This window comes from Trichomycterus rosablanca, chromosome 4, assembly GCF_030014385.1.
Source record: "Trichomycterus rosablanca isolate fTriRos1 chromosome 4, fTriRos1.hap1, whole genome shotgun sequence".
Classification (NCBI taxonomy): domain Eukaryota; kingdom Metazoa; phylum Chordata; class Actinopteri; order Siluriformes; family Trichomycteridae; genus Trichomycterus; species Trichomycterus rosablanca.
In genome coordinates, this window is record NC_085991.1 from 30,311,855 (window position 1) to 30,324,184 (window position 12,330).

The 12,330-nt window shown below is 39.9% G+C and overlaps 2 protein-coding genes across 2 annotated transcripts in view; both read left to right on the top strand.

Annotated features, from left to right (window-relative positions):
- The window catches only part of LOC134312304 (synaptopodin-2), a 29,919-nt gene extending 25,905 nt beyond the window's left edge, over nucleotides 1–4,014 (top strand). Inside the window, exon 4 of the mRNA XM_062994146.1 lies at nucleotides 278–4,014. Within this exon, the coding sequence (XP_062850216.1) occupies nucleotides 278–3,897 (3,620 nt within the window). The 3' untranslated portion in view covers nucleotides 3,898–4,014. The remainder of the gene's footprint in view (nucleotides 1–277) is intronic.
- Nucleotides 4,015–9,435: 5,421 nt separating this feature from the next.
- Nucleotides 9,436–11,285, top strand: LOC134311911 (synaptopodin-2; the record flags this gene model as incomplete). The annotated part of the gene is made up of 1 exon (XM_062993559.1): nucleotides 9,436–11,285. A coding segment is annotated over one exon (639 nt), but the record flags the coding sequence as incomplete, so codon positions are not given.
- Between the last annotated feature and the right edge of the window lie 1,045 nt (nucleotides 11,286–12,330).

Below are 12,330 nucleotides of genomic sequence, written 5' to 3' on the forward strand. Positions count from 1 at the left end.
AGTCACAAATACACACAAATACCATTCAAAATCTTGTGGAAAGCCTTCCAAAAAGAATGTTAAACTTATTATAACAAACTGATGCTCAGATGCCCACATAAATTTGGCCATACAGTGTACTATATTGGGATGCAGGTTGTTGCCAAGTCACATTTTTGCAAGCTTTGTGAAACTGTACTTTCATCAAGCAAAAGTAATCCTTTAATATTATCAGTTAGTTCTTACCCCACCCTTTTTATCCTGTGCCTTAAACCCCTGCCTTTTTTGTTTCTCCAAGGGCTCCGACGGAGTGAGAGCCTGTCCGAGAAACAGGTGAAGGAGGCCAAGTCTAAATGCAAGCGGATTGCTCTTCTCCTGACTGCTGCTGCCCCCAACCCTCATAACAAGGGGTTGTTGATGTTTAAAAAGCACAGACAGAGAGCCAAGCATTACACACTTGTAAGCTACGGAACTGGAGAAAATGAACCACAATCTGATGACGAAGACAACGAAAATTACAAGGAAGCACATGCTGTTGAATTTACAGTTCTAGCCACCAGTGAAACTGAACTTGATGGGGATTTCTTAAAAAACTGCTTAGACCACAAGAGCATTGTAACCTTTGACTGTGATACTGGACTTCTTGAGATAGAGCGCAAACTTCACAACAAAGAAGATATGAATGTGCTCCCTGAAACTAAGGGCAAAGGAGCCCTGATGTTTGCACAGCGCAAACAGCGCATGGATGAGATTGCAGCAGAACATGAAGACATGAGAAGTAAGGGGATCTCTGTTGAGAGTGTGCAGGATGCTGAGAAGCATTACCAGCATCAGCCTTACATGCAGGCTAATGATGGCCAGAATTACATGGATGTAAATGTGAGCCACCAACAGCAGCACCCGCAGTACCAACAATATGAAGACCATTATTTTCATCATCAGCAACAACATCAACAGCAGCAACAATATCAAGAGTACCAACAGCAAATGCAATATCAACAGCAACATCATTACCAACAACATCAAGATTACCAACAACAGCTGGAGTTCAAGCAACAGCAACAGTATAATCAGCAGCAACAGTACCAGCAACAGGTGCAACAATATTCTAATAATATGAATGGTATGTCTAGTCACCAATCCAATGTAATGCAATCATCAGTCATTAATAGAAGTGCCAAGCCATTTTCAGTACAGAACACGGCAGCAGTCACATTCTCCCCATCTGTAACTCAAGAGCATTATTCAGATGGACAAGGAGAACAAATTGCATCCAGGGATGAACGAATTTCTGTACCTGCAATCAAGACAGGGATCCTACAAGATTCCAGCAGAAAGAACAAAAGTAAGCCCATGTTTACTTTTAAAGAGCCTCCAAAAGTTTCTCCAAACCCAGTGCTATTGAATCTTCTCCATAAAAGTGACAAAAAGGTAGCCTTTGATTCTGGTCCAGAGGAGGATTACCTAAGCTTGGGGGCAGAGGCTTGCAACTTTTTGCAGTCCCCTAAAGTAAAGGACAAAACCCCACCACCAGTTGCCCCCAAACCTCACATAAACCCAGCTTCCCCACCTTGGTCACCTGAACCAGAAACTGCAGAACAGCAGTTTCCTCAACATGCTGAAAATAACGTCCCAGTATCTGCCAGGGATTCTGTGACTAAAATAGAGCCCACAGCCATACCAGATCAGGAACCCTCCTCCTCACCTGCTCCTGAACGACAGCAAGCTCTCACTAACCCCCCTTCACAGGTTCAGCCAGAAGCAGTCAATGCATGGGGTGTATCTAAGCCACCCATGCAGTCAGCTCAGCACACAGACACATGGCATGAGAATCAATTTCAACCACAATTACAGGCAAAGCCAGAGCCACCTGTTAGCTCTTGGGGTCTATCTTCAACTCAAGCTCATGAGCAGCCACCAGTAAGTGCTTGGGGTCCAGCTGAGGTTTCTTTACAAGCCCAGACACAGAGTCAGTCAAATATGCAGCCACCCTGGGCAACCCAGCCCCAAGTCAACTCAGAAGTGCAACCACCCACATCTATTCAAACCCAGTCACAACCCCAGCCCGCCTTGGTGCCACAGAGTCAACATCAACCACAACATCAACCTCAAATGAATACATGGGCAACAGCTCCAACTCAGTCAACACACCAAACCCAGTGGGCACAGTCTCAACATCAAGAAGAGGCCTCTGTTAGTACTTGGTCTCAAGAGCCAAATCAACCACAAGTACAACCACCCTGGGCCCAACAGCAACAAGTATCTCAGCCATCGCCACCATGGACTGCTCCTCAACAGCATTCTCAGCCCTCTTGGATTCAGCCTCAAAGCCAGGCACAGCCTTGGACCTCCCCAACCCAGCAGCAAGTACTGCAACAACCACCTGTAAATACATGGAACCAACCTCAAAGTCCAGTTCAAGCCCAGCCTCAATGGGCTCAGCAAGCTCAGCCATCCCCTCAGCTCCCATCACAAATGCAGCAACATCAAAATACTTGGTCCTCAGCACCCAGTCAGTCACAGTCATCATGGACTCAACAGACTCAAGAACAGCCACAGCAAATGATAAGCTCATGGACACCAGAGCAAAGTCAAGTACCGCCACCCTGGACTCAGCCACAATCTCCATCTCAGACACAACCTCAATGGTCTCATCAGCCCCAGAAACAGGCACCACCACAATCCCATTCTAAAACAGTTTCAAGTGGATGGACACCAAGGCCCCAGCAAGGTCCAGTTAGTAACACAGCTGCTGCTGAACCCCATAAACTGGCTCAGCAGGTCAAACCATGGAGTCCACCTCAGACTAGTCAAACCTCTCCTGCGAATCGATTAAACTCATACACACCTACATCAAGAGCACCAGCACCAGCATCAGCAACAAGTAGTATGTCTCGCACTGGAATGGGTTCAGCTTTTGAGATGCCAGCCTTGAAAGGGAAAGGTGCAGAACTCTTCGCCAAGAGGCAATCCAGAATGGAAAAGTATGTGGTGGATTCCACTACAGTGCAGGCAAATCAGGCAAGACCTTCATCCCCTACTCCTTCTTTGCCAGTCTCATGGAAATATTCACCTAATTGTCGTGCTCCTCCACCTTTGTCATATAATCCACTACAATCACCCTCATATCCACCAGGTGCTACTAAGCAACCACCATCATCTAGTACAACTTTAAAGAACAAAAATAAGGGCAAAGATAAAGAAAAACCTGCACCCAAACCACTTAATGTTTTGGATGTCATGAAGCATCAGCCGTACCAACTAAAGTCATCTCTGTTTACCTATGGTCCAGCAGCAGAGAAACTTGCGGCAGAAAATGAGGCAGCTCAAAAGCTTGCAGCTCAGCAAAAAGCTGGGGCCCAAGCCCAACCTCTACCTGAAGCTCATGCAATGGCTTCTAGCACTTTAGTCCAAAATCAGGATTTAAGATATGATCAGGTTCCTGGGCCCTATGGCTTCATGGCTTCGCATCAGACCCAGCCACCCCAACAGCCTTATGTTACCTCAACTGCCATGCATGATAGCCCCTATCACCACACTTCTGATAGCTATCAACCCGCTCCCAATGTCTATCAACAAGTCCCCTATGAATTGCATAATCCCCAGCATGCTTACCAACAACCCCCTTCTAGCCCTTACCAACAAGCACCAAGTCTTTCCTACCAGCAGCCCCCTTCATATCAAACTGGCCCCACCCCTCCATATCAAACTGGCCCCAATATGTCCTATCAAGCCTCCCCAACATCATGCTATCAACAAGCTCCAAGTTCTTATGTGATACCTGCCTGTCCAGTGGCAGCAAGATCAGATTCGGCTTCAGGAAGTACCATTGTTGCTGCACCAAAACCAAAGTTTTCTGCCAAAAAAAGTGATGCACAAGTGTGGAAACCTGGCACTGCTAAAAGTGCTGATAACTAGGGCTTACTGGTCAAGCAGGGAATCAAAACTATATACAAATAAGTGAAAAAGGGTGCAATATGTTCTTACATGTATAAAACATGTATAAAAGCCCAAGGTGGCCTTTGACACTTTTTTGGATTCACACTTTTAAAAGTCAGTTTTATGTAGTAATAACATAAAATAACATTAAAATAGTTTTCTTGTAATCTTAAGTTACTTATGTTAAAAGTACAGGATAACAAATGTTAATGAAGAGATAAAAAGATTCTCATTGCTATTTTTGGCTTCTGTACAGTACAAAAATTGCTATCAACAATCAAATTTAGAACAGAACACAAACTATAGTTAATTTTAATACATAGATACAGCAGAGAGTATTTCTGTATAGTTAAAATTTATGCTGCAATAATATATTGTAAAAATGTCTGTTTAAATGTTTTAACCAGTAAGTACATGATAAAAAAAGATGCAGTATTTATATGAATGAAGAAGGAATATTGGTATGTGAATGGTAAGTAAGAGAAATGAGGACTGAGGAATAATATACAGTGTATCACAAAAGTGAGTACACCCCTCACATTTCTGCAGATATTTAAGTATATCTTTTCATGGGACAACACTGACAAAATGACACTTTGACACAATGAAAAGTAGTCTGTGTGCAGCTTATATAACAGTGTAAATTTATTCTTAGCTCAAAATAACTCAATATACAGCCATTAATGTCTAAACCACCGGCAACAAAAGTGAGTACACCCCTTAGTGAAAGTTCCTGAAGTGTCAATATTTTATGTGGCCACCATTATTTCCCAGAACTGCCTTAACTCTCCTGGGCATGGAGTTTACCAGAGCTTCACAGGTTGCCACTGGAATGCTTTTCCACTCCTCCATGACGACATCACGGAGCTGGCGGATATTCGAGACTTTGCACTCCTCCACCTTCCGCTTGAGGATGCCCCAAAGATGTTCGATTGGGTTTAGGTCTGGAGACATGCTTGGCCAGTCCATCACCTTTACCCTCAGCCTCTTCAATAAAGCAGTGGTCGTCTTAGAGGTGTGTTTGGGGTCATTATCATGCTGGAACACTGCCCTGCGACCCAGTTTCCGGAGGGAGGGGATCATGCTCTGCTCAGTATTTCACAGTACATATTGGAGTTCATGTGTCCCTCAATGAAATGTAACTCCCCAACACCTGCTGCACTCATGCAGCCCCAGACCATGGCATTCCCACCACCATGCTTGACTGTAGGCATGACACACTTATCTTTGTACTCCTCACCTGATTGCCGCCACACATGCTTGAGACCATCTGAACCAAACAAATTAATCTTGGTCTCGTCAGACCATAGGACATGGTTCCAGTAATCCATGTCCTTTGTTGACATGTCTTCAGCAAACTGTTTGCGGGCTTTCTTGTGTAGAGACTTCAGAAGAGGCTTCCTTCTGGGGTGACAGCCATGCAGACCAATTTGATGTAGTGTGCGGCGTATGGTCTGAGCACTGACAGGCTGACCCCCCACCTTTTCAATCTCTGCAGCAATGCTGACAGCACTCCTGCGCCTATCTTTCAAAGACAGCAGTTGGATGTGACGCTGAGCACGTGCACTCAGCTTCTTTGGACGACCAACGCGAGGTCTGTTCTGAGTGGACCCTGCTCTTTTAAAACGCTGGATGATCTTGGCCACTGTGCTGCAGCTCAGTTTCAGGGTGTTGGCAATCTTCTTGTAGCCTTGGCCATCTTCATGTAGCGCAACAATTCGTCTTTTAAGATCCTCAGAGAGTTCTTTGCCATGAGGTGCCATGTTGGAACTTTCAGTGACCAGTATGAGAGAGTGTGAGAGCTGTACTACTAAATTGAACACACCTGCTCCCTATGCACACCTGAGACCTAGTAACACTAACAAATCACATGACATTTTGGAGGGAAAATGACAAGCAGTGCTCAATTTGGACATTTAGGGGTGTAGTCTCTTAGGGGTGTACTCACTTTTGTTGCCGGTGGTTTAGACATTAATGGCTGTATATTGAGTTATTTTGAGGGAAGAATAAATTTACACTGTTATATAAGCTGCACACAGACTACTTTTCATTGTGTCAAAGTGTCATTTTGTCAGTGTTGTCCCATGAAAAGATATACTTAAATATCTGCAGAAATGTGAGGGGTGTACTCACTTTTGTGATACACTGTATATATATAATAGTATATAACATATATACTGTATATTTTTATTTATTTACATGTATAATCTTTGACAGAGAAAAATATTAAAGTACCTCAGTAGACTGATTGAAAATGGTAGTCAAAATAAATGAAATACATAACTAAGAACGTGACATATGACAAGTCAGAGTGTAAATTGGAGTTTTAGTTGAGTATTCTTTATTTGAAAGACTAATTAATATTAATTTTGCTAATTTTTATGATTTTTTTTTAAAAGTTAGGCCTTTTTAGGTTAGAAGAAATGCATACTGTATTTACTATATTGAATGTGGTTTATCGAAGACCACATTTAAAAGTTATTAGGGTAAAAGCAGTGCCTAAAAGCAACTAATCAAATTGTAATGTTGATATTGTGTGATGCAATCAAAAAAGGCAAGAAGTAAAGTGTTTCTTTTTAATAGCTTTAAGACTATCGTGATATCCTTTGTTTTCCCCTTGATGTTTAATTAGGAAAATAATTTTTGTCACTTTTCTGCTTTGTTCTTTTTTCTGTATTTGTCTTTGTTTATTTTTGTGATACGTTAGTTTGAGTTGCTAAATTAAATAAAATACACAACCAGCATTTTTTTTCAAGTGTAAAGACACTGCACATTTGGAAAACCTTTGTTTTATTTGACTTTTGTAATATTTGTTTTCTTCTGTTTCTCTCGTTCTTTATGATGCACTTTCTGTAAGGCCTGCTACAGTACTATTAAAATTACTTGCTATCATTCTTATTCAGTTCTCTTGGTTTATTTGCATGCTTCTGCCACTTTTAGTATGCCTTGCATGAGCACATTCACTGTCTTGCTTTTGCTTATTCTGTTCATTTTTTTTCATGTTGTGTCCTTGCTCAAATCTTTTAGTAACACTGTCATCACAGTACACAGTAGACAGTGAAAAAGTGCCACGCCACTACATGGTATTGGCACTGGACAATCTAGAGATGCTTTTGAAAATCTATAATAAAAACATTTTTATGAATGTAAGTAATAAGACCATTCTATGCTTTCTCCACTGACTAATATGTGCAGATGATACGTTGTTAATATAGATACACTAAAAGTGGACCAGTATGGCATCATGCACTTGAGAAGTGTAAAGGCTTGTCATTTTAGAAATATGAAAGTGATATGACTCAAGGCTGAGTAGTCTGCCTGATACTATTTTTGTAAGGATATGATACCTTATCCCATGACCTCTAAGAACAGAGGGCATTTCTATGCCACCTGTTTCTTGATCTCATATTAATTTATTAATTTTCCAAAACTCAGTCATCATGCACTAGGATTAGTGGCAAGTCATGCCGTTTTGATCTCATCCATATTCCTGGTATCTGTACAATTTGCTAAATAATTAGTCATACAAATATTGTAGTATACAGTGTGATTAAAACAATACTATTTATTATTTATTAACAACAAAGATACATTGGCTCATTTGCATTTTGTCTAGCCATATGCCATTTTACTAAACATAAAATTAGCATGCAACAGAATGTTATTTTTCCTGACAGATATCATCTGCTCTCTATTATACTGATTAGTGAAGTTAACAAGAATTAGACAAATTATTTCGGTTCTGTAGGTCATAGAAGTGAAATCATGCTTGTCGTAATGATAGCATGAAACATATCACCCTTAGAGGAAAACGCTGAGGGAGCAAAATGCTGAAGCAGTGACTCATCGTGAAGCTACAAATTGCAGTCTGATTTACCACAGTGTAAACAGCAGGTGGTAGCATATGCTAGCCATAGGTTCCACAGTACAGTAACAGTAATGGCTGTGTTCGCTATGGAGTGTTGCAGGTCGATTTCTGACCTGATTCCAAACTGCATACTGTAAATGAATCCTACTGTAGTTTGTATTATAACATGTAGTATGTGCAGTTTTATTACTACCATATAGTCTTATTGGTCTGCACTCTGATGTAACAACACAATAGCTAGAGTAATAGGCTAGGCTGATAATGTCTTATTTACATTGTAGGCATTTCGTTTGAATAAGTTTAACCTTTCCAATAAAAAATATTAAAATAAAAGCTAGTATAACTGACTGCCACTAAACAGTGGACTAAACCTTAGTGAATGTGTACAGTCCTTCCCCAACTACTGTATATTGTTCTGTTTTACTTCCATTGCTAAATCAAATACCAATTGATTTTTTAAATAGCTGAAAACAAACAAGAAATTATATAGTATGCAAAGTTATGTATTTGTTTTATACAGTTAGTAATAACAGACCTGAGACATAAACTATATCATGACCTTATTTTAAATTTTCTTTTAATAATCTCAGTTTTAATATAAATTCCTTCTGTACCGATTTTAGGCAGCCTAAAAACAGCCTAAATTAATAATATTTGAACAGGTGAAAATGTAGCTTAAGTTTTATATATATATATACTTCTTCTTTTTTATGCATTTTCTCCCCTTTTTCTCCCTTTTTAGCGCATCCAATTGCCCGATTGTGTTATGCTTCCTCTCCACCAATGCCAATCCCTGCTCTGATTAAGGAGAACGAAGCTAACCCCTCCGACACGTGGGCAGCATGCCATATGCATCTTATCACCTACACTTTGACGAGTGCAGTGCAGCTCAGCGTTGTGTATGGAGAGACACACCCTGAGAGCACTCTTTCTCATTTCTGTGCAGGCGCCATCAATCAGCCAGCAGAGGTCGTAATTGCACCAGTCATGAGAGAGAGAGACCCCATCCGGCTTAGTCCCGCCCATCTGAACAACAGGCCAATCGTTGTTCATGACCGCTCAGCCTTAGCCGGCAGGCAGAGCTAAGATTCAATACGATGAGATCCCAGCTCTGGTTCCAGCGTGTGTGTTTTTACCGCTGCGCCACCTGAGCGGCTTGTTAAGTACACTTGTTAAGTGTACTCCTCAATCATTTCCGATTTTTAGAACCGTAATTGAATTATGTGTAAAAGTACACACAAAAATGATATGCAATCCATTAAACAAAGGACATACAGTTAAAGTTAAATGCATACATTTACTTGTAAAGGGCTAATGTCACTGCATGCCAGGAACACGTCTTTCTATGTCAGTCCTAGGATTTATGAATTACTTCTGCACTCCCAAAATCCTCACCTATCCTCACATATACAAATTCCATGCATTCTTTGTTTATATCATAAATCGTGACGTCATTGAATTGTGTCATGTCTTTGTATTTTACATTCTAGAATCATGTGATACATGAATAACAAAAAAAACGTATTTTATCTTTAGTGATCTGCAAAGCCACTAGTTGTTAAGAACTGAAGTAAAAAACTTTAATTTAGGACTTTAAGAGACTTTGACCCAAAATGTTTTCAATTTTCTTTTGATGCTATTTACTTTTGTTTTGTAGTAATTTTCAATATTTTGATCTCTTAATTATTATTATTACTTTATTACTTTATTATTTTTTTCAGGCACTTGGAAGGAGCGCATCCCTATCTCCCCCAGCTAGACTTCCACCAGTGGGTTTTGGTTCCAGGTCTGCTTCCATTTCCCCATCACCCATTCCATCATCTCACGCAACCTACACCTCTCGTTCTACAGAGAGACAGGTATTCTGGCTGGAAAAGGGCCGCAAGGCCCCGACTCCATGGGAGGCAGCATCCAGGCACCCTTTGGGTCTAGTAGATGAAGCCTTTTCTTTCCGGGATATGCAGCACTCCATTGCTTCCAGTCTGCGAATGGCAGCCAACCGTAAGCTTCTGCCTGAACCTCCAGCAGAGTGGAAGGCTAAGGTTGCGTACGAGCCTCAACAGAAGAGCCAAGGCTGGGGATCAAGTCAGTCACCTTTAGCTTACCTTTCACCAACTAAAAGCACAGTGTCGGCCCCTGCAGGTCCTGTGCCATATGTATCGCATCTGAGACAGTCTCAGCCGACTAGATCAATGACTGAGGCCAACTTTGGCTCTGGTGGAACACAGAGCAGAAGGCCTCTGGGACAGTTAGGCTATAGGAACACATATAGCACCTGGAGACGATAGTCAGGGCAAATACAGAATGTTTCAAGTTTTTAGGTAAATGTACAGAGTTGTTGTGAAGGAATCATGTGGGATCGAGTAAGTGTGCAGAAGTAGATGAGCAAAGTGTTGAAATGTTAAAAGATTTGGAGAGGTCCTGATGATTTTTTGTGATGTCTTTTAAAAGATTTAGAAAAATGTTTAAGATATGGTAGCAATGTACAAATCCAAATGCTTTTATTAAGGCACAGCATTATATTTCAAAAAAGCTGATTAAAAAACACTAAAACAGTATCTTACTGCAATACATAATTCTATAAATAAGTCAGCTAAACAGTTGCAGAAAATATTTTGTGAAACTTTAGGAATCATTTTTTTTCATAAATTACTTACAAAACATTGTCCAAACCCCACTAAAAATATTAAAGATAATAACAGAAAAAACATATCCCACCTCATCTAATAACACAAACTATTGTGCTTTTTGTTTCAATCTCTAAATCATTTAGTTTGAAAGGGTCTGCCAAAGTGTATATTTGTAAACACTGTTAGTGGAGTCTTTACAGGACACCAATCCAATATCACAATTTATGCAGAAATCCAACGTATTGTGAGGGGTTTACAAAATGTTCTTGTAAATAATAATTAGCTATATTTCAGTTAAAAAAATCATATAATAAACATTGGTGGTATAACTGCATTTATTGTAACCTGAAATGAACTGACAGTAAACTGAAATAAAAAAGGCTTAAGTTACACTGAGCATTTCAATAACGATATGGCTGATGCATGTGTTTAAACAGACAGTTCAATGTTATGTGTAAAAGCTACAGTTTAAGTTCTTTATTACTGTGGTTTCTTGCTAAAATCATGAAATGCTATTGTACACTCATAAATTAGTGCAATGCATTGCTAAAGTGTTTAAATCATTCTTTTGTGACCCTAGATGACATTTATAGGCTACATGAGGTCTGGCACCGTTGCCTGCCACAGCATGAATGATTCGCTTGAGAGCACAATGCAGCCAGTTTGCTACCGCAGCCCTGTAGCAATTTGCCTTCATTTATTTATGAGTCTTGAACCACAGCAAATTATACATTCTGTTTGTGTGCCCTTGCTGTTTAACCTTTGTACTATGATTGTTACAGTGCAGTGACTATTGTGCCAATACTGCATGCTGTCCTAGTGTTTGGTGTGAAAGATTAGTCAATTAAACTGAATTGTTTGCCTGATTATATGCTGTCTTCATTCCAGTTCATTGATTTATTACATTTAAAGCACACTAATACTTTGACACAAATGATTTTTTAAAGCAAAACATCTTAAAATGCACATATTTAAAGTTCAGTGGATGGTCATGCTGTGTAAAACAGTTTTTGAGCAGGAGAGAGAGAAAAGGCTTGATTTTATCTTTTATTTTTTGAAAAGCTGATAAATAGTTGGAAGGTTTTTTGTGCTGAAACCCTGCAAAGAAACCCGCAGGTAGACATACAGGTCCTGGCTGTGTCCGGAATTCATTATAATTTAAATATATGTATGCTATTTTTTATGCTTTAAACACATTTATTTTTTCTGGCATTTACAAAATCAGCAACAAATAGCATAACACAAGCACAAGCACAAGAAGAATCAGTTTTTCTGGCCACAGTGTTCCTCCACCACTCAACCAGACACTAGTAGCTGCTGTTGCTAGTAAATCCCACTCTGGCTTTCCCTTCCTCAAAAATTGCTAGTTGTGAGATAACGTGTTTATCTCTGCTCTAAGTGGTAAGATATATAATATGGTTAACATATTAGGCTACCGCGCTACCCAAAAGCTCCTCAATGCCCACAATTGTAGTAGCAGTAATAACATTCTGTTGTAACAATAATTGCAACTATTTAGTTTTTGGAGCAACTTGACCTAGCAAATCTGCAGATAATTGGATAAACGACATAAACAACCTTTTTTCATGTACAAATTTTAGTACAAATAGCACTAAACCGGCATAAACCATGCTTTATAGTGCACAACATACAGTTCCAAGCTAAATCTACTGCTAACAGCACAACAAAAACAAGATATTACTTATAGTTCATCTTATATGAGGCTCTATGGATAAGTAGGTGATAATGTACTTTAGAATCCAAACCTTTCTTAAGACAGTTAATTCTCTCATTCTTTCACTGTCTATTTTACCACTGCTTTATCCTATTCAGGGTCGCAGTGGGTGCAATTCAAAGTTGAAAGGTTGGAAAAAAAAAACTCGCCAGTCCATCACAGGCCAAAAATACACACAC